Here is a 27,932-nt window from a genome sequence, read left to right as displayed (position 1 = left end):
CAATATAAAAGAGGAGTCAGAGTTGTATATAAAGGTCTGAAAGTTGTCATGACAGAGATGTTAATGAAACCAAGAGAATAGATGAGATGCAAAGGGAGAATGTATAATTTTGATTTTTGAGAAGAGAGAAAGTATGGAACCCTGGATACCAACAGTCAAGAGGCAAACAAAGGAAAAAAGACGAGGGAAAAAAAGCTAAAAGCAAGTTGTTTAAGGAGATTCAAGATAGAGAGTTACAATGGATATCAAGGAGAATTGGGGAAAAGAGCCAAACAACTTTTTAGAATTTAAATATGCCAGAACACTATATTAAGTTGTTTATGTACATTCTTTCTAATTTTATGCCCACCCTATAAAATAGGTAATATTCAACAGGTGAGTTACCTAAGCAAGGACCTGAACCAAGTGAGTCTAATTTAAAACTCTTTTTACTATGCCATTTGTATGGGAGGAAAGAGTTTCAATGAAGAAGTCAGTAGAGGAAAAGAGTTCTAGTAATTACTATGCAGATTAAACATTTCTGGTGTATTTGAAGTATAGAAGGTAATTTATGGTCTTAGCAAAAGGAAGCTGAATGAACTGGTAGAAGTAAAAGCCATATTAGCAAGCTCTTTATAAAGTACAGGAAGGAATATCAGTAACTTATCATAATTTGTTATATTTCTAAAGAACGTTATCTGGTGAAGTTTTATTGAAGGTGAACATGCTGTAGGAATTGATACATCATTTTATAAATTCAATTCTTTAAGAACTGATACTTAATCTTTCTAATTTAGGTTTAAATTTTGGAAACAAAAGATCTTATACAGAAATTACAGCTGCATCAAACTTTACTCTTGATACAAGCTCATCTTCTGTACGAGATACTAATTATCCTCAAATACCAAAAACTCCCTTGTCTGCTGGAAATCCCCAAAGATCAGGTTATAGAAGTTGGACACCGCAAATGGGATATTCAGGTAAAATGAGTGGAAGATTGACATTCTAGATGACCTTTTGAAACATTTACAGTTTTGTAATTATATATTAGAGTGGTCAGGTTCATTTGAAGCTATTTATTAATGGGTAATATAGGTGATTGAAAGTTGAATATATCAGTTTACACATATCCATAATTTGGGAGTAGATTAATAAATCTACATAGTTTCTGATAATGCTTGTTAACAAAAGCAGGTCTAATTATCTACATTATTTAAATCATTCTGATAATAAAGCACCAGAAAGAGAAAGGTCTCCCTTTGATACATGATCTTTACTTAAATCTAGGTTTTGATCATAGTACTATTTAGTTTCTTTTTTAATCCTTAAATTTTAAGTTTTCTCTAAATCAACTAGATTCTTTTAAGGAGTTAAATCGGTGAAATAGGAATTCAATGCGTAAGAGTTTCTCTAAGATACATACTGAATAATGGAATTGCTTGTTCAGAAGGTCAGTGAATTTATAAATTTATGGATAATGACAAATTGTTTTTCAAAGTGATTTTTGTCAATGTACACGCCTACCAGCAATATATGAGAGTTCTTGTTGAGCTATATCCTCACCAAACATTTGGTATTGTCAGACTTCTTAATATTTACTAACCTATAGTGGGTGTAAAATATAATACTATCTTACTATCTTGCATTTTCCTGATTACTAATAAGGTCTGTTATATTTTTTACTACTTTTTGCCCAGATATTTTTCATTTTCTAGGAAATGGCTATTATGTCTTTGGTCCATTTGTTTTTTCTAGGTTTATAACAATTCTTTATATATTCTTGATACTAAATATCTTGATAATTGTATTTACTGTATATATTTTCTCTAAGTTCTTGGCTTGTCTTTTTCTTTAATCTTCTAGGTGAATCAAACCTTTTCTCATTATGAAATGACCCTCTTGCATCAATAGATACCCTTTTTGCCTTAAAGGTTGTCTTATTTATTTATTTATTTGAGAAGTTGTGGGTTTATAGAACAACCATTCATAAAATACAGAATTCCTGTACACCACCCCACCATCAACACTTTGCATTGATGTGGAACATTTGTTGCACTTGAGGATAGCACATTTTATTAATTGTACTATTAAGTCAAGTTCATGGTTTAACTTATGTTTGGTCTTAAGTTACTATAACAGCACCACTTTTTACTTGATGAGTTTTATATAGTATATATATATATATATATATATATTTTTTTTTTTTTTTTTCTTTCTTTCATTTTTTTGCTTCCTAACTATTTGGCACACAAATGGTTCCAAGGAAAAGTTGGCTATTTGGGCTAGACTCACTTCTCTGGATTCCTCTCTTTTCTTGGATCTGACCCAGAAATTTCACAATATCCTTTTGTTCCTTAATATTAAAAAAAAAAAAAAACTGAATTGGATGTATCAGTGTGACTTCCTGATTTATTTTTATTTTTATGTATTTATTTTTTTTAAGATTCTTTTATTTTTTATTTCTCTCTACCACCGCATTGTTTGCATTTGCTGTGTCTGTTCGTGTGTGCTCATCTTCTCTTTAGAAGGCACCAGAAACCAATCCCAGGACCTCCCATGTGAGAGGGAGGCACCTAATCACTTAAGTCGCCTTTCCTCCCTGCTTTGTTGTGTGCTTATTATGTTTTTCCTCCTTGTGTCTCTTGTTGTGTCATCTTGTTACGTCAGCTTACCATGCCAACCTGTCACATCAGCTCACTGTCTTGCTCATCTTCTTTAGGAGGCACTGGGAACTGAACATGGGATCTCCTAGGTGGGAGCTCAATTGCTTGAGTCACATACGCGTCCCTGATGATGTTGTTTTTTTTTAAAGATTTATTTATTTATTTCTCTCCCCTTCCCCCCCCACCCCGGTTGTCTGTTCTCTCTGTCTATTTGCTGCATCTTCTTTGTCCGCTTCTGTTGTTGTCAGCAGCACGGAAATTTGTATTTCTTTTTGTTGTGTCATCTTGTTGTGTCAGTTCTCCGAGTGTGTGGCACCATTCCTTGGCAGGCTGCACTTTCTTTCATGCTGGGCGGCTCTCCTTACGGGGTGCACTCCTTGCGTGTTGGGCTCCCCTATGCGGGGGACACCCCTGCGTGGCACGGCACTCCTTGCACACATCAGCACTGTGCATGGGCCAGCTTCACACGGGTCAGGGAGGCCCAGGGTTTGAACCGTGGACCTCCCATGTGATAGACGGACGCCGTAACCACTGGGCCAAGTCTGCCGCCATGATGTATTTTTAAATAGCTTTATTGAGGTCTAATTTACATTAAACAAATTGCATATATTTAAAGTGTATCATTTGACATAACATATAATATATTTTTGTAAAATTCTTTCTTGTTCTTCAGTGTTTTTTTGGTATGTTTTTTATATTTTGTCTAGGAGTTTATCTCCATGAGTGGGAGTATTGATCCAAATAAACTTGTCCACCATTACCAGAAGCAAACAACACAATTCTTAATTTTATAGAGTAAAATTTATCAATGTGTTATTTTACAATTACTGTTTTTGTGATTTGTTTAGGAACTTTTCCTATCCCAGCTCAGGTATATATTCTCCTATATTTTCTTGGGTGTTTTAAAACTTACTTTTTATATTTAAATTTTCTGTCTACCTGGAATTGTTTTTTGTTTAAATATGAGGTAGGAAGTCAATTTCATTTTTTTCTCATAGCGTTAATTCCCATTTATTGAATATCCTTCCTTTCTCTATTGATTTGCTGTGCCTCCTTTGTCATATATCTTAGGCCCATGTAGGTTCTCTTTCTAGCTGTCTTTATGTTCAGTGGGTCAAAATGTCTTATTTTTGTGTCAGTATTACACTGTCTGGCTTTATAACGTCTTTGTATTGAGTATGGAAGCCCTCCCATCTCTGCCCTCCAGTAGCCATGTTATTCTTTCAGAAGAATCTTGACTCTTGTTAGCCCTTTCCTTTTCCATATGAATTATAGGCCAGTTTATCAAGCCCTGCAAAAACACATTGGAATTATGATTGAATTTCACTTTCACTGAATCAAAAGATCCATTTAGGGAGAATTGAAGTATTGAGTCTTCCTACCCATGAACATGGGATCTCTCTCAGTGAGCATATGAGCTACTCACCATATCTTATTTAGTGATTTTTCTTTAGTGTTTTATAATTTTCTACTGATGGAATCATCCCTGCTTAGGGAGTAAGGTCTCCAAACCAGCTAATCCTCAAAGTTGCCAGGATAGGGAGCAAAATTTCTTCATGTGAATTAGTCAGTGTGATAGTGAGAAGAGCCACTCCTTTTTCTACCCCTTGATTTCTGGACCTGTATACTCTGGCTATGGGGAGATAGCAACATATTATTGTCTTCTGATTCAAAGCATAAGCTTCATCCTGTAAGACAACCCAATCTTTTCAAGATGTTGTCTCCTAGTGGGTGTTGTAATTGAGTTTTCAGTAAGCCACTCTACACTTCAGTTAGACCATCCACTTCTGAATAAATGGGGTTTATGGTAAGATCAATTGATGTATGGGCATGAGTCCATTGATGCATTTCCTTGCTCTGCAATGAGTTCCTTGATCAGACAGAATACTGTGTGGTTTGCCATATTGGTGGATAAGGCATGCTGTAAGTCCACAAATGGTAATTGCTGGAAGAAGTATTATGGGCAGTGAAGACTGGTCCATATCTAGAACATGTGTTTATTCTTGTGAGGACAAATATCTACCCCCTCCATGATAGAAGAGGTCCAATGTAATCAACCTGTGATGAGGTGGTAGACTGCTCTTCCTGGGAGAATGGTGTCATATCAAGTTCTCAGCCTTGGTCTTTGCCATTAGCAAACTAGGCAATTGCTATTAGTTTTAGCTATGTTATCTTTGCTAATGGGAAATTCATGTTGTTGAACCCACACATAGCATTCCACACATAGCATTCCATAACCATGACCCTTGTGTTAATGGTCCCTTTGAGGTGGCTGGGGAAAGAGACAGATCAACATCCATAGACGCCACCATTTTGACCTCCTTGTTACTAGAATTTACTCTAAAGTGATGTCCTTTGTTGGGCATTCACAGGGAACACAAATACTTGTAGTTTATCCCTATTATGAGACATCTGTCTATATACCTCTTCGCAAAATTTCCTTTTCACCAGTCTTTCAGTCCTGTTCCTTCCAAGTCCCTGACCATTAAGCTAACCATTAACAACTTCTCATGAATAAGTATAGAGCTATACTTTTGGCCATCTCTTACTCCTGACTTAGTGGACAACCAAATGTACTGCTCAAAGTTCAGCCCAGGTGGAAGAGAAAAATGAACAAAAACTAAAAAAAATTTAGAAGAAAATAGTAATGGATATCAAATATCTAAATGGAAGAGGAATTTCTTCGCAGAAAAGCAGTGGAAGAAATTACAAGGGAAAATATTGTCTGTACAAAAATAGAAACCTTTGGGATATCAAAATAACAATATTGGCAGAAAGTATAAACGATTGTCATTGATTTATAAAGTTCTCATGAAAACACATTGAGAAAATGCATTTTCACATTTCACAGTTCAAATTTCACACAAAGGCTATAAACAAAGCTCTTTAAAAAACTATATTTAATATAAATGAAAATATAGATAACAAATGAAACAATGAGATGATCATTTTATTATTTTCAAAGGACCAACTTTTTGTTTCATTGAGTCTTTTGTTTTTTCTATTTTTTTATTTCCTTTTCTCTGCTTTAATCTCTATTACGTCTTATTTTATGCTCACTTTGGGTTTTGTTTTTTCTTGGCTTTTCTAGTTCCTCCAGGTGTGAAGTTAGTTTACTAATAAGGTTTTTTTTTTCTATTTTAATGTAAGCATTTACAGCTATAAATTTCCTTTGCACGTGGTCTTGACTATATCCTATGTGTTTTTATGTTGTGATTTTTTTTATTCTCAAGGAATTTTCTAGTTTCCTTTGTGATTTATTCTTTTTCTTTTTTTTCCGTTTGGTTGTTGTGGTAGTTTGAGGCTTTTATGAACTCCAGAAAAGATCATGTCCTTAGAGCTAATCCATTCCTGTGGCTGTAAACCTATTGTAGGTTTGCTTTTGATTAGATTACTTCAGTAAGATGGGACCTAGTGTGGGTCTTAACCTCTTACTGGAGTCCTTTATAAATGGGGTGAAAAATTATGGAGGGATAGAGCTGCAGGAGATCAGAGATGAACTCAAAGAAGCTGAGAGAGAAAAACACAGATGGAGCAGCCAGAAGCTGAAAACGGCAGAGCCTGGAGGAGAGGGCAGAGATGAGCAGATGCTGCCATGTGGCAGAGAAGTCAGGGTTTACCCACAGCCAATCTTGAGGAAGAGAACATAACCCAATGCCTTGATTTGGACATTTTTCTCAGCTTTGGAACTGTAAGTTTATAATTAATAAATCCCCATTTTTAAAACCAACCCATTTCTGTTATATTGCTTTTGGCAAACTAAAAGAGTTGTCTAAGAGTGTATTATTTCATTTCCATATATTTGTGAATTTCTGGTTCTTCTGTTATTGATTTCTAGTTCCATTCCATTGTGACCAGAGAAGATCTTTGATCTGATTTCAGTCTTTTAAAATTTATTGACACTTGTTTTGTGACAAAACGTATGATCTGTCTTGGAGAATGTATGATCCATGCATTTGAACAGAATATATATTCTAGAGTTCTATATATATCTGTTAGGCCTAGTTGATTTATAGAATTTGTCTTAGTTTGCCAAGGCTGCAGTGACAAATACCACAGTATGGGTTGGCTTAAACAACAGGAATTTACTGGATCACAGGTTACAGGCTGGAAATCCAAGATAAAGGTATACACAAGCCACACTTTGTCCTGGAGTCTGTGGCATTCTGGTGCTGTCTTGCTGGAAATGCTTATAGATACATTTCTGTGTTGATCAAATGGCAATTTCTCTCTCCTCCTCTAGTTTCTCCTCACTGACTGCTTATTAGAACTTCAGTCATATTGGATTAAGGCCTACCCTGATTCAATTTGGCCTCATCCTAATAGAATCTTCAAAAGTCCTATTTACAGATGAGTTCACACCAACAGGACCAGGGTTAGGGCTTGAATATGCTTTTGTGGGTTACCTGATTTGAACCACCACAGTATTGCTCAAGCCCTCTCTTATTAACCTTCTATCTAAATATTCTCTCCAATAATGAAAATGGTAAGTTGTGTGGAGCTAATGTCATTCAGTGCTTGAGCACCTGCTTTCTAAGAATGAGGTCCTAGGTTCAATTCCCAGTACCTCCTAAAAAGAAAAGGTATTTTGACGTCTCCTCCTATTAATATAGAGCTGCCTATATTCTTTCTTCACTTCTGTCAGTGTTTGTTTCACATATTTTGGAGCTATTTTGTTAGATGCGTATATGTTTATAATTGTGATATCTTCTTGTTGACTTATCCTTTTATCAATATATAGTGTCCTTCTTTGTCCCATGTAACAGTTTTTGACTTAATAGTCTATTTTATCTGGTGGTTGAGTGCCACCTCACCTCTCTTGTGGTTACTGTTTGCTTGTAATATTTCTTTCTGTTCTTTCACTTTTAATTTGCTTGTGCCTTTGAATTTAAGATGAGTCTCTTCCAGTGTATGGTTTAGTTCATACTTTTTTAGCCATTCTCTTGTTCTCTGCCTTTTGATTGGAGAGTTTAACCCAAGTCCATTTAAAGTAATTACTGATAATGTGTGACTTCTGCCATTTGGTTTTTGTGAGTCTTATTCCTTTTTTTCCTTCATTTCTTCCATTACTGCCTATTTTGTCTTTGGTTGATCTTCTGTAGTTAACAATTTAGAATTCCTTTTTATTTCCTTTTGTAGACATTTTCTTTAAATGGGGCTTAAATTTAAAATCCAAAAACCATAACAATCTCATTTGATTTGACACCAGTGTAACTTCATTAGAATATACACACTATGTTCCCTTACTCCACTGTGCTCTCACCTTTATGTTGTTCTTATCATAAATGACATCTTTATATATTGCAGGCCAAAAAGCATAGATTTATCATACTTTTTATATATTTGTATTTTAGATCATTTAAGTAGTAAAACGTGAAGATGCAATCCAAAAGTAACATGGGAGTGGATGTAGCTCAGATGTTTGAGTGCCTTCTTCACATGTATGAGGTCCCAGGTTCAGTCCCTTGTACTTCCTAAAAACAAACAAATGGAAAAACCAACTCTCATTTGGGAATGGATGTAGCTCAGTGGTTGAGTGCCTGCTTCCCATGTATGAGGTCCCAGGTTTAATCTCTGGCACCTCCTTTAAAATAAATAAATAAATATAAAAAGTAATACAATAATACCATTTATATTTACCCATGTAGCTATCTTTTTGGAGATCTTTATTTCTTCATTTGGTTTTAGCTATACTATCCAGTGTCCTTTCAACCTGACAAACTCTCTTTAGCATTTCTTGTAGATATATTTGTGACAGACTTCTTCATCTTTTGAGTATCTGGGACTATTTTACTCTCTCCATTTTTGAAGGACAGTTTTTTCTTTAAATAGGTCATCCCACTGCCTTCTCTCCTCCATGATTTCTACTGAGAAATCAACTTTTAATCTTATTGAGCCTCCATTGTAAGTGGCATGTGATTCTGTTTTACTGCTTTCAATATTGTCTCTGTCTTTGGCATTTTACAGTTTAATTATAATGTGTCTTGGTGTGATCCTTTTCAATATATTCTATTTGGGGAAGCAGATATGGCTCAAGTGACTTGGCTCCCATCTACCATATAGGAGGTCCAGAGTTCGATTCCCAGGGCCTCCTGGTAAAGACAAGCTGGCTCATGTGGTGAGCTGGCCCAGGCAGAGAGCTGACCCATGTAGGGGAACTGGCCTGCCCAGGAGTGCTGGCCTGCGCAGTAGTGCTGACCTGCACAGAGTGCTGACCCGAGCAGAGAGCTAGCGCAACAAGATGATGCAACAAAAGAGAGACACAAAGGAGAAACAATAAGAGAGGCAGAACACCAGAACACCAGAACTCTCTCCCACTCTGGAAAGTCTCAAGATCGGTTTCTGGTACCACTTACAGAGAAGACAAGGAGACACAGAAGAATTCATAGTGAATGGACACAGAGAGCAGACAGTGAACATCAAAACAATGGGGATGGGGGGAAACAGGGAGGAAAATATCTTTAAAAAAAAAAACAAAAAACCAATTTATCCTATTTGTAGTTTGTTGAATTTCTTGTGTGTGTATATGCATGTATTTTGCTACATTTCTGAAGTCTTTCAGCAGTTTCTTCAAATATTCTTTCTCTTTTCCCTCTTTCCTCTTCTTCTGGGGCTCATTGATGTGTATGTTGGTACATTGATAGTGTCCCATGTCTCTTTCGTTCTGTCCACTTTTCTGCATTTTTTTTTTAGGTTTTTTTTTTTTTATTCCTCAGATTCTGGATAATTTTCAGTTTTCCTGTCTTCAAATTCACTGATTCTTCTGCCAGCTCCAGTCTGCTGTTGAACACAGTTGTAGATGGAATCATGTGCCCCACAACATGTTCAAGTCCTAATCCCCAACCCTGTACATGTGAAGTCAATTGTAAATAGGATGTTTAAAGGTGTAATTAGTCAAGATAAAGCTAAACTGTATTGGTGGACCTTAATCCAATATGATTAGAGCCCTTAAAAGCAGAAGAAATTTGGACACAGGAGTGGAAGAAAGATGGGGAAGTAGGTAGCCATATGATGCAGGCAGAGACTGAATTGTGAATTTCCAACAAGCTATCACCAGAATGCTGCAGACTTCAGAGAACGCATGGCCCATAGATATCTTGGTATGGACTACTTCCAAAACTGTGAGACAATAAATTCCTATTGTTTACGCCAAAGTGGAACTTCATTATAACCACTGTAACAAACTAAGATAAACCCCACAATGGGATTTACTTTTTTAGTTGAGTCATTGTGGCTCAGTGGTTCTCTCTCTCTTTTTTTTTTCTTTTTTTAAAACTTTATTTTGTACTTTTAATAATTGAAAATATAAACAATAATTAAAAATTTAAAAATACAGTAGAATAAAAATGTAACATTTCTCAACTAAATGTACTACATATTTTTTTTTCCAAATTCTACTCAATTTATTCATTTTTAAAAAAATATTACATTCAAAGAACATGAGGTCCCCATTAACCCCCACCACCCCCACCCCACCACTCCCCCCACAGTAACACTCCCCCCATCATCATGACACATCCATTGCATCTGGTGAGTACATCTCTGGGCATCGCTGCACCCCATGTCCTGTGGTCCACACCATAGCCCACACTCTCCCACATTCCATCCAGTGGGCCATAGGAGGACATACAATGTCTGGCAATTGTCCCTGGAGCACCACCCAGGACAACTCCAAGTCCCGAAAATGCCTCCACATTTCATCTCTTCCTCCCATTCCCCGCACCCAGCAGCCACCATGGCCACTTTTCCACACCAATGCCACATTTTCTCGGTTATTAACCACAATAGTTCATGAATAGGATATCATTAAGTCCACTGTAATCCTTACTGTATTCCTCCTTCCTGTGGACCTTGGCTTGGTTGTGTCCATTCCACATCTATGTCAAGAGGGGGTTTAGATTCCATGGATACTGCATGCAATCCTCCTGCTTTCAGTTGTAGGCACTCTAGGCTCCATGGTGGGGTGGTTGACATTCTTCAACTCCATGTTAGCTGAGTGGGCTAAGTCCAATAAATCAGAGTGTAGGAGCTGAAGTCTGCTGAGGCTCAGGGCCTGGCTATCATATTGTCAGTCCAGAGATTCAAATCCCCTAGATATATCTTAAACCCCAGCCCCAACTACAATTCCAGTAAAGTAGCATGAAAGGCTTGTGTAAAGAGATCCCATCTGAGTCCAGCTCTATCACGCAGAAACACCAGCTCCAAAGAAGGGCCAACTGGCATGGCAGTGAACCCCATCTGCCATGACCATAGAACCTGTGGGTCTCTTTAGCCCTCAAAAGGACCAATACCTGGGGTTGTATCTAACTTTATCTGTCTCTGAGACTCTGCTCAGGTGTGCATTAGGGCAATCCTTCTGACAACCTCCAGACTCTTTTTTAGAGACTCATAGCCATATGAACTCATTTGTCTTTTCCATTTCCCCCTTACTTTAGGTCAAACAGCATTTTTAACTCCTGTTATTATATATAGACAGGGATATTATAATTTTTTTTTAATTGTTAGAGAAACGGCACTCACTGGGACATGGAGACTGATAATTGCAGACAGGAAGTTTATTGAAAAGGTCTCTCAGCAGACGGGGTCTGAAGATTAGATTTCAGCCCACCACTGGAGGGTGGTGGGTATGACTTTATGTAGTACACCAGTAGGTGGGGAAACAGTATAGCCTGTGGCCAAATGGCCAGGGGGAAGTGGGCTAGGAAGTCTTGAAATGTGGGAAAGATTGGTCGTGCCTGGGCCCAGAGTGGGTGAAACCCTTATCTGCTACACTTTGTTTATTCCTTTTTTTAAAAATTAATTTACTGAAATATATCACCCACACAGAAACATACATAAACAATAAGTGTATAGTAATAGTTGTGAACTTACAAAACAAACATATAACATCATATAGGACTCTCATAACTCACCCTACCACAAACACCTTACATTGTTGTTAAACCTTTTTAACTAATGATTAAAGAGCATTGTCAAAATATTACTACTAACCAAAGTATTTTTCCCCAGCCCTCCCTATTATTATCTTTATGTCATTTATATATGAACATATATAAACAATTAAGTGTATAGTAAAAGTTGTGAACTTAGAAAGCAAACATGATACAGGGGTCCCATACATCAACCCTCCAGCAACACCTTGCATTGTCGTGAGATGTTTGTTACAAATTAAGAAAGAATACTGTCAAAATCTTACTACTAATCATAGTTCTTACCTTACATTTGTTCTGTTTTTCCCCCAATCCACCCTATTATTATTTTTTAAATACATTTTTTATGACAGAAGTTGTAAACTTATAATCATGTACATATGCAGATTTCCCAAGCAACACCCCGCTATCAACACACCACAATGTGGTGGAACATTTGATACAGATAAGATAATATCATCTGATTGTTACCATGTCCATAGTGTACATTTGGTACAAATTTTCCATACTGCCCCATTATCAATACAGTACATCTTTGGCATAGATGCAAGAATATTATTACTGCTAACCACAGTCCATAGGTCATTCCAGTTGTATTTTTCCCATGCATTCCCAACACCCTGCAGTAGTGATATACATTTGCTCTAGCTCACAAAGGGCACTCTTTCATCTGTACCATCAACCACAATTCTCATCCACCTCTTGGTTTACTGTGCTATTCAGTTCATAGATTGTTCTCTAGCATTCTGTCAATTGGCGTTTACATCCCTAGACTACCATTTTCAGCCACATCCCTATTTGTAAACTAGCTAGTACTATTTTTACCCTGCATTCTATACATTTCCACACTTTTACAGTAAAGCTAATTAAAACTTCCACATACATTAAACATCAGTAGTCTATCTCAGTCCTTCTTATCTCTCAAGAATCCACCACCTACCACCAGGTCTTTTGTTTATTTGTTTGTTTAAAAATTTGCTTTTTATTTACATTTGTATGTCAATTACATGCATGTTTTATTTTCAACAGAATGATTAGGCAAAAAACGCATTAGAATTTTAAATGGCAATTATATAAAAATATAGCTTACAAAAAATTGCGAATATACCACCAGGTCTTGAAGACATTTTCCTATAATTTCTTCTAGAAGTTTTATGATTCTTTTAATTTTAGGTTTTTGATCCATTTGAGTTAATTTTTAGATAAAGTATGAGACAGAGTCCTCTTTCCTTCTGTTGGCTATAGATAATCCAGTTCTTTTAGCACCATTTTGCTGAATGGACTGTTCTGCCCAAGCTGTGTGGGTTTGAAAGGCTAGTCAAAAATCACTTGACCATACATGTGAGGGTCTGTTTCTGAGTCATCAGTTTGGTTCCATTGGTCTGTGTATCTGTCTTTATGCCAATAACATGCTGTTTTTACCACTATAGCTTGGTAGTATGATTTAAAGTCTGAAGATGTGGGTTTGCTTCTCCTTTTATGAGGTTTCTTGCTATTCAGGACCCCTTATACTCCAAATAAATTTGCTAATTGTGTTTTCAATTTTTTTTTTTAATGCTGATGGGATTTTTTATCAGGGTTGCATTGAATCTGTATATCAATTTGAGTAGAATTGACATCTTAATGATATTTAGTCTTCCAATCCATGAGCATGAAATGTTCTTCCAGTTATTTAGGACTTTTTTGATTTCTTTTAACATTGGGTTGCAGTTTTCTTAATACAAGTGCTTTACATTGTTGGTTAAGTTTATTCCTGACTACCTGAGTTTTATCTGTCATTTTATTTTCACCACTCTTTTGACAGTTTTAGTTACTTTTGTTGATACAATCTTCATTTCTAGGACTCTCTTCCAGGCCTCTGTCTCCTGTCTTCTCTTTTCAGGCTCAAGAATACCCTTTAGTATTTCCTGAAAATCTGGTCTCTTCCTCAGAAATTTTCTCAGTTTCTGTTTATCTATGAATATTCTAATCTTGCCCTCATTTTCAAAAGACAGTCTTGCTGGATATAAAATTCTTGGCTGGAAGTTTTTCTGTCATAGTATCTTAAATATATCAGACCACTGTCTTCTTGGCTCCATGGTTTCTGGTGAGAAATCAACACTTAATCTTATTGGGTATCCCTTATATGTTATGTGTTGCTTTTCTCTTGCTGTTCTCAGAATTCTTTGTCTTTGGCATTTGACATTCTGATGAGTATGTGTCTCAGAGATGATCTGTTCAGCTTTTTTTCTGATGGGAGTACGTTGTGCTTCTTGGACGTGGATATTTATGTCCTTCAATAGGGTTGGGAAATTTTCTAACATTATATTCCTTCTGCCCCTTTTCCCTTCTCTTCTTCTGGGACACCCATGACACGTATGTTTGCACATCTCTGGCTGTCGTTTAGTTCCCTGAGGCTTTGTTCAATTTTTTCCATTCTTTTATTCATCTGTTCTTTTGTATGTTCACTTTCAAAGGCCATGTTTTCAAACTCACCAATCCTTTCTTCTGCCTCCTCAAATCTGCTATTACATGATTCCAATTTTTTAAACATTTAATTTATTGCACCTTTCATTCCCATAAGATCTGCTATTTTTCTATGCATGCTTTCAAATTCTTCTTTGTGCTCATCCAGTGTCTTCTTAATATCCTTAATCTCTTTAACCATCTCATTGAATTTATTAAGATTTGTTTGAGCATCTATGATTAGTTGTCTCAGCTCCTTTCTGTCATCTGGAGGCTTATCTTGTTCCTTTAACTGGGCCATAGATTCCTGTTTCTTGGTGTGGATTGTAATTTTGGTTGGTGTCTTGGCCTCTGGTTTACTAGAATATTCTTGGTGCAGTTTTTCTCTTTAGTTTAGGGCTTCCTGCCCTTTCTCCATTCCTGGTTGTGCAGTAGGAGGCAGGGATGTAATTAGTGCTATAAACTGGAGAGTCAAGCTGCCCTCATTGCCCCAGGGACAGATGAAGCTTTCTCCTTTCCTGGAGGTAGGGATAGAGTCACAGTTGTGTGGAATAATCCAAGTCGTGCAGGCCTAGACTGTAGTTGCCCAGAGAGACTGATGAGGCTTCATGCCCCTTTCTCCCCTGCCTGGGGCATGGATGAGGTTGCAGGTGTGGGCAGCAGCCTATGCAGTGCAGGTCCAAGATGACTGAAGTTGCCAGTAGACTTTTAATTATTCAGTTTATGCCAGCCAAAGGTACCCTCAGTACCTGGATAGACTGGTGCTGATCTAGCCAGCTTCCTCCCGGCCAGAGGTGGGACTTAAGCCTAGGCTAGGGCTGAAGGCTGATCTGGGTGAAAGAAACTGGTTCCTACAATCACTGTGTTTTTTGGTCAGCCCGGCTTCCCCTCAGGCTGGGGAGGGGAGTCAAAATGGTGACCACCGGCCTTTTTCCGACTTGGACAAATTCACACCCCAGTTGTTCCTAGGGTTATTCCTTAGCCATCCGAGTCTACCAATCAGTAGTTGAAATCAGCAGCCAACTATCTCCTCCTCCCCTATTTTTGGGAAATGGAGCTTCCAGTTCTGGTCACAGAAGAGCTCCTGGGGCGGCATGCATCACCAGAGTAAGATGATCACCTGCCTGCCTCTGCAGCTTGGCTGGCAATTTCCCGGAGAGGATGACGCAGGTCCCTGCAGCTTCCTCCCTGTCAAAGGTGGTACTGGGTCTTAGGCTAGACCTGCAATCTGACCTGGAAAGAAGCTGGTCCCCACCAGCACTGGGATTTTCAGTCCACCCTGCTTCCCATCATGCCAGGCATGGAGTTAAGATGGCGGCTCCCAGCCTCTCTGACTTGGACAGGCTCAAACTTTAGCTGTTCTCAGGATTATACTTTAGCCCGCTGAATTTTACTCATCAGTAGCTGAAGTTGGTGCCCAACCGTCTCTTCCTCCCCTGTTTTTGGGGAAGTGAAGCTTTCAATTCCAGCCGAGGAACAGCTCCCGAGGTGGCTGTGCCTCCAGTGGAGATGGGCACCAGCCTCTGTGGCGTGGAGTGTTCTATTTATGAGTCTTCTCTGCAGATGGGCAGCCTCCTTCTTCCATTCCTTCAAGGATGTTGCAGGATGCCCTTCTGGCCTCCTGAAGCCCCCAAATGGGTGCTTCAGCTAGCTCCAGAGAGTTCTGGGTGTTTACTAACTGCCCTGTGGCAGGAGCTGACTCTAGGTGCACCTTACTCCACAGCCATCTTGCTGTCGTCCCTCACTTTGTTTATTCTTGAGAAGAGATGGGCTGCCTCCTATCCCATAGACTATGTCTTGTTCAATAGGTTATGGCTAGAGGCTGCCTTTCTTTGATTTATGTCATGGAGGAGTTGAGTACTGTCTTATAACCTCTTAATCCTTGCAAACCTTGTAAGGGGAAACCTCTAACATTTCTAACTCTTTGATTATATCTATATATGATGAAGGACCTGAGGAATGGGAATACTGGGCAGAATGGGAGGGTGAGGGGATTCGGGACATCGGCTCAATCTGGCTACTTCCTGCTGTCAGGTTCAGAGAGAAGTTCCCTTCCATCCTGCCTGGTGGGTTTAGGCTTTGGTCCCACAGAGGTTGGTATTATTCTCGTTGTGAAAAGACACTGTTGATGTATTCCTGAGTTGTTGACTGTACAATTCAGTGTATGAGTTGGACAAGATGCTGTTAAGAGACAAGGACCAAAAAGGAGAAGCAGCAATACTGTCAGTAATGGTGTTATAATGGGTAAAAGGATTATTTTAGGGGTGAGAAGTAAGAAAGAAATGAGGGTAACCATGATTGGTTTCCATAATTGTTGTCTTGGGCCTTCTGAATGATTTCTATGTTTTCTTTTAAAATTTTGAAATTTTCTTCTACCCGCCCCATTCTGTTAATATAGAAACAACAAGTTTCATTTATGATTGCACAAGTGCCTCCCATGACAGTGGTGAGGACAACCAATACTCTTCTATTTTGTATGACAACTGATGCCAGGCTGTTAATTTTCAGTTGTTGATTGTTTATGGCCTTTATGGTTGCCTTCCAAGATAGCTGTGTTGTTAGGGAGATATTTAGGATTGCTCGTTCTAACACTGGAATACTTACAAACCAGAACAGGCTGTGAAAGATGGTGTGTCCTTTGCCAGGCCTTTCTAGGATTGGATTATCATAGGCATGATATTCAAATTTTGGGTCCCCTAAGAAGTGCCTATTTTTCCATTCCCTCATTTGCTGAGGCTGAAGTGAGGTTTCAAGAAAAGAACCAAGATAAGGTATTTGTCCAGAGGAGGCCATATCTTGAAGTTTTACGATGGTGGCATTAGGAATAATCGATGCTATGGTGCAAGTTACCGTCCATACCGTTAGGTATACAGTATTACCACACAGAAACAGAAACCTGTGTCCATAAGCTTTAGTGCTGTTGAGAGACCTGAGGGAATAAAATAAAAATGTGGGTGGTTGGGAATATTGAATATTTGGGTCCTGCTACATACCACATTAATACATAAAGGAGAGTAATGGGGTTTGGAAGGGTCATATGTTAGTTTAGTTTGACAGGGGAGATTTTGAAAAGAAAGTAAAGAAATTCTTAGGTTTTAACCTGGTTAAATTGTGTAACTGTCCCAATTGTGTTCCTACTTCAAATAACTTGGTTTGTCTATAAGAGCTTTTGTAGCATGATACATTTTCACTATAATTTTTATTACTTACTTGTGTAAGTAGTGTTTGATTGATTCCTGAGTCATTCCAAAGTAGGGTTGAATTGAGACGTTTGTTTGGTACTTTCAAATTTCCCTGCCAGTGCAGAGTAGTAGTGTTAAAGAGTAGTATATGATTACAAGATGTAGTAGGTATATGTCTTAAATTAGTTGCATAAGATTGTGTGGATAGGTATTTATTTATTTATTTATTTTATTTTTTATTTTTTATTTTTTTATTTTTTATTTTTTATTTTTTTTAATTTTTTTATTTTTTATTGACTTTGTAATAATATTACATTAAAAATATATATGTGAGGTCCCATTCAACCCCACCCCCCCACCCCCCCTCTCCCCCCCCCCCCAACAACACTCGTTCCCATCATCATGACACATCCATTGGATTTGGTAAGTACATCTTTGGGCACCTCTGCACCTCATATACATTGGTTCACATCATGGCCCATACTCTCCTCTATTCCATCAAGTGGGCCCTGTGAGGATTTACAATGTCCGGTGATTACCTCTGAAGCACCATCCAGGGCAGCTCCATGTCCCGAAGACGCCTCCACCTCTCATCTCTTCCTGCCTTTCCCCATACCCTTTGTCCATTATGTCCACTTTTCCCAATCCAATGCCACCTCTTCTATGTGGACATTGGATTGGTTGTGTCCATTGCACCTCTATGTCAAGAGGAGGCTCAGATTCCACCTGGATGCTGGATGCAATCCTCCCATTTTCAGTTGTAATCACTCTAGGCTCCATGGTGTGGTGGTTGTCCTTCTTCAACTCCATCTTAGCTGAGTGTGGTAAGTCCAATAAATCAGATTGTAGGTGCTGGAGTCTGTTGAGGCTCAGGATCTGGCTATCACATTGTCAGTCCAGAGATTCAAATCCCCTAAATATATCTTAAACCCCAACATTAACTGCACCTCCAGCACATTAGCATGAAAGTCTTATGAAGGGAGATCCCATCTGAGTCCAGATTCATCACACATAAACACCATTTCCAAAGAGGGGCCATCTGCCCTGGTAGTTAACCCCATCGGCCATGACCATAACTCCCATGGGTCTCTTTAGCCCTCAAAGGAACCAATATCTGGGGGTTGTATCTGCTTTATCTGTCTCTCTGACTCTGCTCAGTTGTGCATGAGGGCAAACCTTCTGCCAGCCTCCAGACTCTTTTTTAGAAACTCGTAGCCATATAAACTCATTTCTCCTTTCCATTTCCCCCTTACTTTAGGTCAAACAGCATTTTAAAGTCATGGTATTTTATGTAGACATGGATATTCTGCTGATGTGTGGATAGGTATTTAAAGCATAAAAAAAGTCTGTCCATTAGGACTGTGACCATACCAATAGAATTTGACTTTTCCCCCAACTGAGAGCTGTTTAAGGTCTGATGGAGAATAACTGTATCTTCATATTCTGGTAAACTTGGGCGGCGTTTGGATAGGGTTCTTTAACCCACCAGCCTCCAAAGGCAGTGTATTGTGGGTGGACATGCAAGAGAGTATCAGGGCTTAGAGGAAAGGCGGGTAAGGATATAGGTTAAGTGTGGGTATGCTCAGGGCATATCCCACGATCGGAATGGTTAATGGTTACTATGGTTTGAACAGTGTAACAGGATGATAAGGGTTTTTTTGAGAAGTTAGTACAAAGAGGAGTGAAAGGGTAAAATATAGGACATCCATTGTAGAGAGACTTTTGTCAGTAAAGAAGAGGATGGCAAAGAAGAAGAAGAGGATTTCTTTGGGGTAAAAATCAGATCTCCTTGTAACCATGGGTCCTGAATGATGTCAATGTACTGCTCAAGTGAAAAGGTAAAAGGAATGACAAAGTTGGTTAAGTGTAAGGAGAGAATGATACAAAACATGTTGATCTTGAGTAATAATTTAAGAATTGGCACCGCCAGATTTAGGTGTAGTTATGACTGAATGACAGGAAGAAAAAGGGAGAGAGATTAGAGGGAAACAGAGCTGGTAGTAATTGAAACGTTGTCACCTCAGTTTTTTGTGAGTTTCAAGCATAGGTCTCTGAGAGGTTCACAGGTGTATATATCTTGAGCTTCAGGATCTTGTAATTTGCTGTCTACAGAAGATGGTGCAGCAGGCTTTAATTTGTAAAAGTGTATCCATGATGGAGAGTTTAAAAGTTTTGCTACAGTGGGGGTGGTTAGAAGGACAAGGAAAGAACCTGTCCATTTTGGGGTTAAAGGCTTGGGGTGTCAAGCCTTTAGGTATACCCAGTCACCTGGATGAACAGGCATCAAGGGGACAGAAGGTCTGGTGCAGGAAGAGTGGAGTCAGTTAGCTGATGTAGGAATGAACACATTTGTGTTAGGCTGACTATATTGCTTTCAAAAACTGATGATGGTGGGGTGGGGGAGGGTATATTGGCAAGGGTAAAAGGGCATCCATACATGATTTCCAAGGGGCTTAGGAAGTGTGGTTTTCGAGGACGGTTCTAATTCTCATGAGAGCTAAGGGCAGAAGTTCAGTCCATGGTGTCTGAACCTGCACTGTTAATTTGTTTAAGTGTTGTTTTAGGATCCTGTTCATATGCTCAACTTTTCTGGGGAATTGAGGTCTATAAGGAATGTATAACTTCTAGGTAATTCCTAAGGCACTACAAATCCCTTTTGTGATCTGTGACCTGAAGACTGTCCCATTATCTGACTGGAGAGGATAGGGAAGGCCAAATCTGGGAATTATTTCTGTTAACAGGATTTTAATTACAACATCAGCCAGCTCTGAGGTGACTGGAAATGCTTCAACCCATCTGGAAAAGGTATCTACAAAGACTTGGAGGCATATGGGTAAAGTCTAATTGCCAGTCTTGTTCTGGCTTAGAGCCTCTGAATTGGTGGGCTGTGAAAGAGGGAGGCTTAGAGCCTCCACAGGATATTTGTTGACAAACAGAGCAGTTTTTTGTAACTTCTTTTAAATGTTTTGAGAGTTCAGGGCAGTGTGGAAAGTTACATAAGAATTGTGAAAGTGGTTTGTATCCTACTTGGTACTGGTTGAGTAAGGAATTGAGAATGTCATGTGTTTTTAATTCAGGTAAAAGAAGCTTTCCAGTTTTCATGAACCACCCCTCAATTTGTTTTGCTCCAATAAAGGGGAACTTTTTTATTCAGATGTGTGGGTGGGGGAGGAAGAATATAGAAGTGCTAGGACAGTGGGTGTGACTGTACAGTGTGAACCTAAGTAGGGTTGGGTAGCCTGAGCTTTGGCTTCAGCACCAGTTTGGTTATTGCCAACAGATATAGGAGAATTCGATTTTTGGTGCCCTTTGCAGTGAATTACAGCAGCTTGGGTTGGAAGTGATGCCGCTTTGAATAATTGTCAGATAAGATCTTTGTTCACAATGGAGGATCTGTTAGAAGTTAGGAATCCTCCCTCCCACCAGATGGGGTGTGTGAGTGTAGGATATGATATGTGTATTTGGAGTCAGTGTAGATGTCCAGGGCTTGCCCCTTGCTTTGGTGAGGGCTATGAGCTCAGCTTGTTGTGAGGTTGTGCTGGGGCACAGGGATAGGCAACCTGACTCAACAGTTTCAGTTAAGGTAATGATAGCATATCTGGCCTGAGTGGTGGTGTTAAGTTTTGTAGAACTGCCATCAATAAACCATGTATGAGTAGGATTAGGAAGAGGGGTGTCTAAAATGTTAGGAAGGGGTTTGGCAAGGAGATCAAGCACTTCACTGCAACCGTGTATGTAATTAGCGTAACATGTTTCTGGGGGTGGGTTGGGTTTGGTGGGAAGGAGGGTGGCAGGATTGAGAGGAGGAGAGCAGTGTAAGTAGACTCCAGGGTTTTGTAGAAGGGTTGCATGGAGGAGTTGGAGATAGGTGGAGGAGATAGATGCAGTAACTTTGTGAGTTAAGAGAGGAGATAAGGAATGTGAAGGAAAAATATCGAGATGATTTATCGGAGATAGTTTAAATCTTTCTTACACCAGAAGGAAGCAGCGGTGAGGGTATTGAGGCAAGTAGGACAACCAAGGGTTACAGGATCTGTTTAGAGAAGTAGGCAGTGACTCTACTGTCAGGGCCATAGGGCTGTGTTAAGATTCCTAGTGCATATCCATGTCGGGTATCGACAGAGGGAAAAGAGTTCAGTGGGGTTAGGAAAGGCTAGAGCAGGTGCAGTCATTAGGGCCTCTTTAAGTTTACAGAAGGCGGATTTGAGAGATTGAGGCAATCAAGTGGCTTGTGCAGGTTGCCAGAAGCAGCTTGGTAGAGGGGTTTACATATAAGTTCAAAGTTTGGAATCCAGAGATGGAAAATGCTGACCAGCCCTAAGAAATAAAGGAGATCTTGCTTGGTATGTGGGAGGGGATAGTCCCTGATGAGTTGGATTCTATCTGCAGTTAGATGTTATGTGAGGCAGAGAGATGAAGACCTAAATAGGTTACTTTGGTTCTGAAAAATCGTCCTTTGCTTGGGGAGATGCAATATCCCTTATCCCTGAGAAAGTTAAGCAGAGTGACAATGTGAGTTAAAGACGATTGTAAGGAGAGGCTACAGAGGAGTAAGTCATCGACATGTTGAGGGAGGGTACTGGAGGGAAGCTGAAGGCCAGAGAGATCTTGGTGTAAAGCCTGTCCAAAAATGTGAGGACTATCTCTACAGCCCTGAAGAAGAACCATCCATATTAACCATTGGGATTTAGGGGGTCCTCAGGGTTTGTTCACATGAACACAAAAGTGTATTGGATTTTTTGAATATAACATTTAAAAGAAAGAAAAAAAGATGAAAAAAAAAGTGTCTTGGAAGTTTAAGTGTATAGTGAAGACTGCATCCTTAAGATTAATTATGGTGTAGTGTGCAGTGTGAGGGCTTGTATGGGACAAGAGACTGTGTGAATCAGGAACTAAAGGAATGATAGGCTATGTGGCTTCATTAATGGCTCTAAGGTCCTGTACAAGGTGATAGCTCCCATTTGGCTTCTTTACTGCCAGGATGTTGGTGTTGAAAGGGTGAGTTGGTTGGGTACAAAAGACTGGCAGCACAGGGTTTGTCAATAGTGGGTTGAAGACGTTGTTGAGCACTGAGGGCGGGGGATTCTGAGGAATGTTTGTGAAAGAGGAGGGGTTTTGGGGGACTGTCTTAACAGGGGGATGGTGTGTTGCAACTGAAGGAGAATTAGTATCCCAGACATGTGGACTTACTTCTGCCTGCAGTACAGGAGGAATGTTAGAAATATTAGAGTGAATCGGGAAGGGGGAGGGGAGGGTGGATAAGAGGAGAAGGAAGTTGGTTTGAGAGGACAGGAGAGTAAATGAATGGATGAGTGGAATTTGGATAAAGCCTAGGAGTGGAGAGGGACAAGAAGGAATTAAAAGGAATTGATGAGAGAAAGTGAAATCTTGTATTGAACATAGGAGTGGTATGGTAATTAAAGGGGAAGAAGGAATGCTGTCAGCCCCCACATTAGAGATTGAGGAAGTGGATACAGGTCCTGAATGTTTTAAGAAGACTGAATATGTGGCCTCTGTCAGCTAAAGAGGAGATCGGCTTACCTCCCACCTTCCTGATAACCCTTGGTTTGGACTTAATATTGGAGATGTGGGGCCATTCCAAACCTGAGTCCCATCAGTCATTTTTTTGTCAGTCAAGAAGGTCTGGAAAGGAAGATCCTGCCTGGCTCCAGGTCTGTGGGGTGCACTGGAGGAACTTTCCTGTACACAGGTTTTCAGGACAGTCAGAATTCTAATGACCTTTGTGGTGACACACTGGTCAAGGCCCCGTTGGGGGCCTGGGATCAGGTTAGAAGTGTGCCCAACACCTGTCCTTTCCACACTTGAAACGGAGTCCTGGGGGTGGCCAGAGGGAAGAAGAAGAATTAGGTTTCTGAGATTAGAACCTGAGGGCAGCAGCGGAGGAGGTTTTAGCCTGATCCCATTCATGTTTTTCTAATATGGCTTCCTCTTCTCTGTTGTTAAAGACCTTGAATGCTGCTTTAATGAGGCCTTTCTGAGGGATTTGAAGGCCATCCTCTAACTTCTGTAACTTCTTTCTAATGTCTGGATAAGATTGTGTGATAAAGTGGGTGTGTAAGTAAAATTGGCCAGAGTCTGACTCAGGATCTAAATTAGTATATTAAAGGAGAGACTCAGTCAGTGTACTCATGAAGGCAGCTGGGTTTTCATCAGGTTTCTGTGAAATTTCTTTAATTTTATTATAATAATTGCTTTGAGTACAGCCTTTCACCTGCCTTTTATTATGCAGGTTAAAAAGTGAAGGTCTGGGGAACCTGGCTTGTAATCCCAAGGAGGGTTAGTGGTTGGCACTGTGGTGGGGCCTGCTGGGTGTCTCTTAGGATCTTGGGTATGCGTTGAGTCTGTGAAAGTGGTAGCAGCAGCCCAGATATGGCTTTTTTCCTTTGGGGTAGTTGAGGAAGTAATAATAACGTATGTATCCTGATAGGTGAGGCCATAGGAGTGGATGAGGTGTTGGAATTCCTTAATGTATGTGGAAGGATTTTCAGGGAATGAGCCTAGTCAGTTTCTGTCTGACTTAAACCTGAGAGTGAAAAAGGGGTGTTCCTTCAATCCCTGCTACTTCCCAGAGGAGTAAGAGGGGAGCTGGCATCTGTATAAAATTGGGAGGTAGGGAATTGGGATCAATGACAGAGGTAGAGGGCAGCGTGAGGGAGGGAGGGGTAGTCCTCATGAATCGGTTTTTGAAGGGGAGAAAGTTGGGGTGGAAGGCGGTGACGGTGAGGAGGGAGAGGAAGGGGAGTTAGAGGATGAGGAGGGTGGGGGTGAAGGCAATGCCGGAAGCATATGTGGAGGAGGTATAGGAGGATCCTGATCAGCTGGATCAAAGTTGAGGTTTTGGGGGGAATTGAGGGGTGGAAGGGAGGAAGAATAAAGCTTTTGAGGAGGTTTTTGGTGGAAAAGAAGAATTTGGTAAGAGTAACAGAATTGATAGAGGGAGGGGTGGTTATGAAGATAGAAGAAGGCCTGAATGTAAGGAACTTCAGGCCACTTGCCATTGTGCTGGATAAAGTTCTTTAAGTCTCAGAGAACTTGGAAATCGAAAGTACCATTTTCTGGCCATTGACTTTCATCATTCAGTTCATATTGTGGCGAAACAGAGGTCGAATAGAAAAGGAGTTTTTTAGGACCGATGTCTCCTTACAGGTTTAGAGTTTTAAGGTTATGAAGGAGACAACCCAGAGGCATGGTTTTTTTGTTTTGTTTTTTTATTTATTTCTCCCATTCTATCCTCCCCCCCACCCCCAGTTATCTGCTCTCTCTGTTCATTCGCAGTGTGTTTTTCTGTGTCCGCTTGTATTCTTGTCAGCAGCACCCGGAATCTGTGTCTCTTTTTGTTGCGTCATCTTGCTGCATCAGCTCTCTGTGTGTGTGGCACCATTCCTGGGCAGGCTGCACTTTTCTCGCACTGGGTGGCTCTCCTTATGGGGTGCAGCTCTTGTGCATGGGGCTCCACTACATGGGGGACCCTGTGAGTCACGGCACTCCTTGTGTGCATCAGCACTACGTGTGGGCCAGCTCATCACACGGATCAGGAGGCCCTGGGTTTGAACCTTGGACCTCCCATGTGGTAGGCGGGCTCCCTGTCCGTTGGGCCAAATCCGCTTTTTGGGGTGGCCAAAATTGAATTCCCCATTTTGGGCAGTGTGGGTGAGACTAAGGATCTCTAGAAAGAATGAGAGATTCCTAGTGAGACAGGTGTCCCTGAATCACTTGGAAATCACCCAAGTAAACGGGAGACCACTCTTGGGACTGGACATCTCCAGAGCCATAGGGTCTCTTCCCAGGAGGACACAGTTCTCCCACCTGCCGTGGCCCTCGGGGACAGTGAGGATCACTGTCCTAGCACTAGGATTTTTTCGGCAGGTTGTCCTGGACAATGGAAAAAAAGAGCAGGGTCCTCTGACAGAGAAGTCCTTGACTCACCCAACTAGGATTCAGTGTCCAGTGTTGGATGGGTTCTCTCAGCAGCGGCAGGGTGGAGATTCCTCATCAATTGATCAGTCTCAGCGTGACCTCAGACCTGGGTTTTCAGCACCAAATGTTAGAGAAATGACCCTCACAGTGACTTGAAGACTGATGATTACAGACAGGAAGTTTACTGAGAAGCTCCCCTAGCAGACAGAGGTCTGAAGATTAGACTTCAGCCCGCCCCTGGAGGGTGGTGGGTATGACTTTAAAAGTACATCAGTAGGTGGGGAAACAGTACAGCCTGGGGCCAAATGGCCAGGGGGAAGTGGGCTAGGAGATCTTGGAATATGGGAGGGGTTGGGGGTGCCTGGGCCCGGAGGGGGTATAGCCCCTGACCTGCTCCACTTTGTTTATTCTTGGGAAGGGATGGGCTGCCTCCTATCCCATAGGGTATGGCTTGCTCAATCGGTTATGGCTGGAGGCTACCTAACTTTGATTTATGTCATGGGTGATGAGTCATAGTCTTATGACCTGTTAATCCTTGCAAATCTTGTAAGGGGGAATATCTCTAACATGAATCATACGATGTGTTACACAATATATTTGGTTCATAGTAATGCGTTCATACAGTATTTGTCCTTTTGTTTCTGACTTGCTTCGCTCAACATTATGTCCTCCAGCTTCAACCACTTTGTCATATGCTCTAGAGAATTTTAAAATTTCTGTTACTGTACACTTCAGCTCCAGTATTTGTTTTGTTTGTTTTGTTACCAGATTTTATTTAAGTTCTTGGCCATGGTGCAGAAATGAATTTCAAGACGATGTCGGGTGAGTTTTAGGCCAGTAATTTGTTTAGGTAGGGAGGGAGGAGAAATGGGAGAAAATAACAGAGCAAGGGTCCCAGGTAGAGAGGAAGGGGCTGAAAAGGGATAAAGATGGCTGATATGCAGGCTACAATTTCTTATTATAGGTTTTAAATGCCAACGTGTTACTTACATGGTGATCCAAGCAGGGGAGAAGGCAGCTGGAGTCTCAGTCCAGAGGCAAGAGAGTGCACAAGAGAGAACTCCGACCCAGTGCTGCATTTTGAACTGTTAATTATCCCACCCCTTTGCTAATGGCAGGGGAGGAGTCCCAGCTGTTCACCATTTTGATTGCTTATTTTTCCCATCAATCTCCCAGGAGGGTCCAGTGATAAAGTCCTTTTGGAATATCCGGGCGTTCTCTTGGCTTCCGGAGGAAATGTTCTTCTGAGTGGCAGAATGTTGGGGAGGGTCTTCCAGCAGCCATCTTGGGGTTATTGATGTCCACATGGACTTTTTGCCAGGTTCCAGATCCATCTATTGATTCCCTATCTTACTAGCCTGCCTCACTTTTTAACACATTCATGTTTATTGAAATTCTTATTTTGTTCAGCTATCATTTTCCTGATTTCCTATAGCTCTATGCATTTTAAGACAAGTTTTTAAATGTCTTTGACATGTCTAATGTCTGGTATTCTTTGTTGGTGCAGTTTTATTTTGATCCTTGAATGAGCTGTGTTTTCTTGATTCTGTATATGCTGTGTGATTTTTTGTTGTTGCTGTTGAAATCTGGATATTTGCATATTTTAATGTATTTACTCTAAAAATCAGATTCTCCCTTTTCCCTAGGTTTGCTGTGGTTTTTTTTCCCTCCTTTCTTTAGTTGAAGGCTATAGTAGTTTATTTGTTTAGTGGTTTTTTTCAAACTATTTATGCAAGGATTGTATCTTTTGTGTGATTACTGCAGTCTCTATACCTTAAGCTCATATTCTACTAGTGTTATGATAGAGATTACCTTAAATGCCAGGATCTAATCCCCCTGTCATAGTCTGCCAAAGGAGTGCTGATGCAAAGTACTGTTGGCTTTTATAGAGAGTATTTTGTGGGGTAAACACTTACAGTCTCAAGGTCATGGAAAGTCCAACTCAAGGTACTGTAAGAAGTACTTCCACACCAAAGTCAGCTGCCATGTGTCGAAGCAAGATGGCAGCCATCTCTGCTAGATTTAAGCCTTCCCTTCTCTGTTTCCTTTTCTCTTCAGGCTTTGTTAGTCCAGATTTTTCCCAGTCTCAGTTGCAGGCTGGCATAGGGTTTGCGTCTCAGCCCTGTGTGACTTCCTATGTCAGTGTCAGTGCCCTTCTCACTCAGGCAGATAGCCCATCTGAACCCAGGGCTTTAGCTGTTTGAACTGCCTCCTTTCTGTCACATGGCAGTATCAAAAATGATAAAGTTATGTCCTCTGTATGTCTTCTTGTATCTGTCAGTCTGTGTAAGTATCTGTTTATATAAGATTCACCAAGGGGAGCAGGGGCTCAACACGAGTCATGCTTTATTGATGTGGTCAAATTAAAAAAAAGCCCAAACTCAATCTTAACAGGTAATCCAATCAAAGAAGCCTTAGCTGAATTTAATGCAGTCAAAGGGCTCCAGACCCAGAGGAATAGATTAGTTTACAAACATAATCTTTCTCTTTTTGGGATTCATAAGTAATCTCAAACTGCCACACCCCCCAAAAAGAGAAGAAAAGAAAACACCATTCCCACTCTTTGCAGACTAACTCTGCGTTCTCCTTCAGCACATAGCCAGCCTTACAGTGGGTCTAAAGAATAATTGGAGGTGAAAACATAGGGTCCTCTCAGGTATTTTCTGAGCATACATCTTGTCCAGGGCATATGCATGTGGCATTATCAATTTTCCATTAAACAGATACTCTGAATGCTCCCAATTTTCCCCAGAAAATTTGCAGACTTTCCTCCCTGTCTCAGTGTTACTATATGT

The 27,932-nt window shown here is 40.2% G+C and overlaps 1 protein-coding gene across 1 annotated transcript in view; it reads left to right on the top strand.

Annotated features, from left to right (window-relative positions):
• Positions 1–27,932, top strand: part of MSH4 (mutS homolog 4) — a 134,334-nt gene that overhangs the window by 4,545 nt on the left and 101,857 nt on the right. Inside the window, exon 2 of the mRNA XM_058303352.2 lies at positions 777–959. Coding sequence (XP_058159335.1) covers positions 777–959 — 183 coding nt within the window. The remainder of the gene's footprint in view (positions 1–776; positions 960–27,932) is intronic.

Source organism: Dasypus novemcinctus, chromosome 9 (assembly GCF_030445035.2).
Source record: "Dasypus novemcinctus isolate mDasNov1 chromosome 9, mDasNov1.1.hap2, whole genome shotgun sequence".
NCBI classification, from domain to species: Eukaryota; Metazoa; Chordata; class Mammalia; order Cingulata; family Dasypodidae; genus Dasypus; species Dasypus novemcinctus.
The sequence above is the reverse complement of the archived record's forward strand: the minus strand, read 5'-3'. Positions and strand labels throughout refer to the sequence as shown.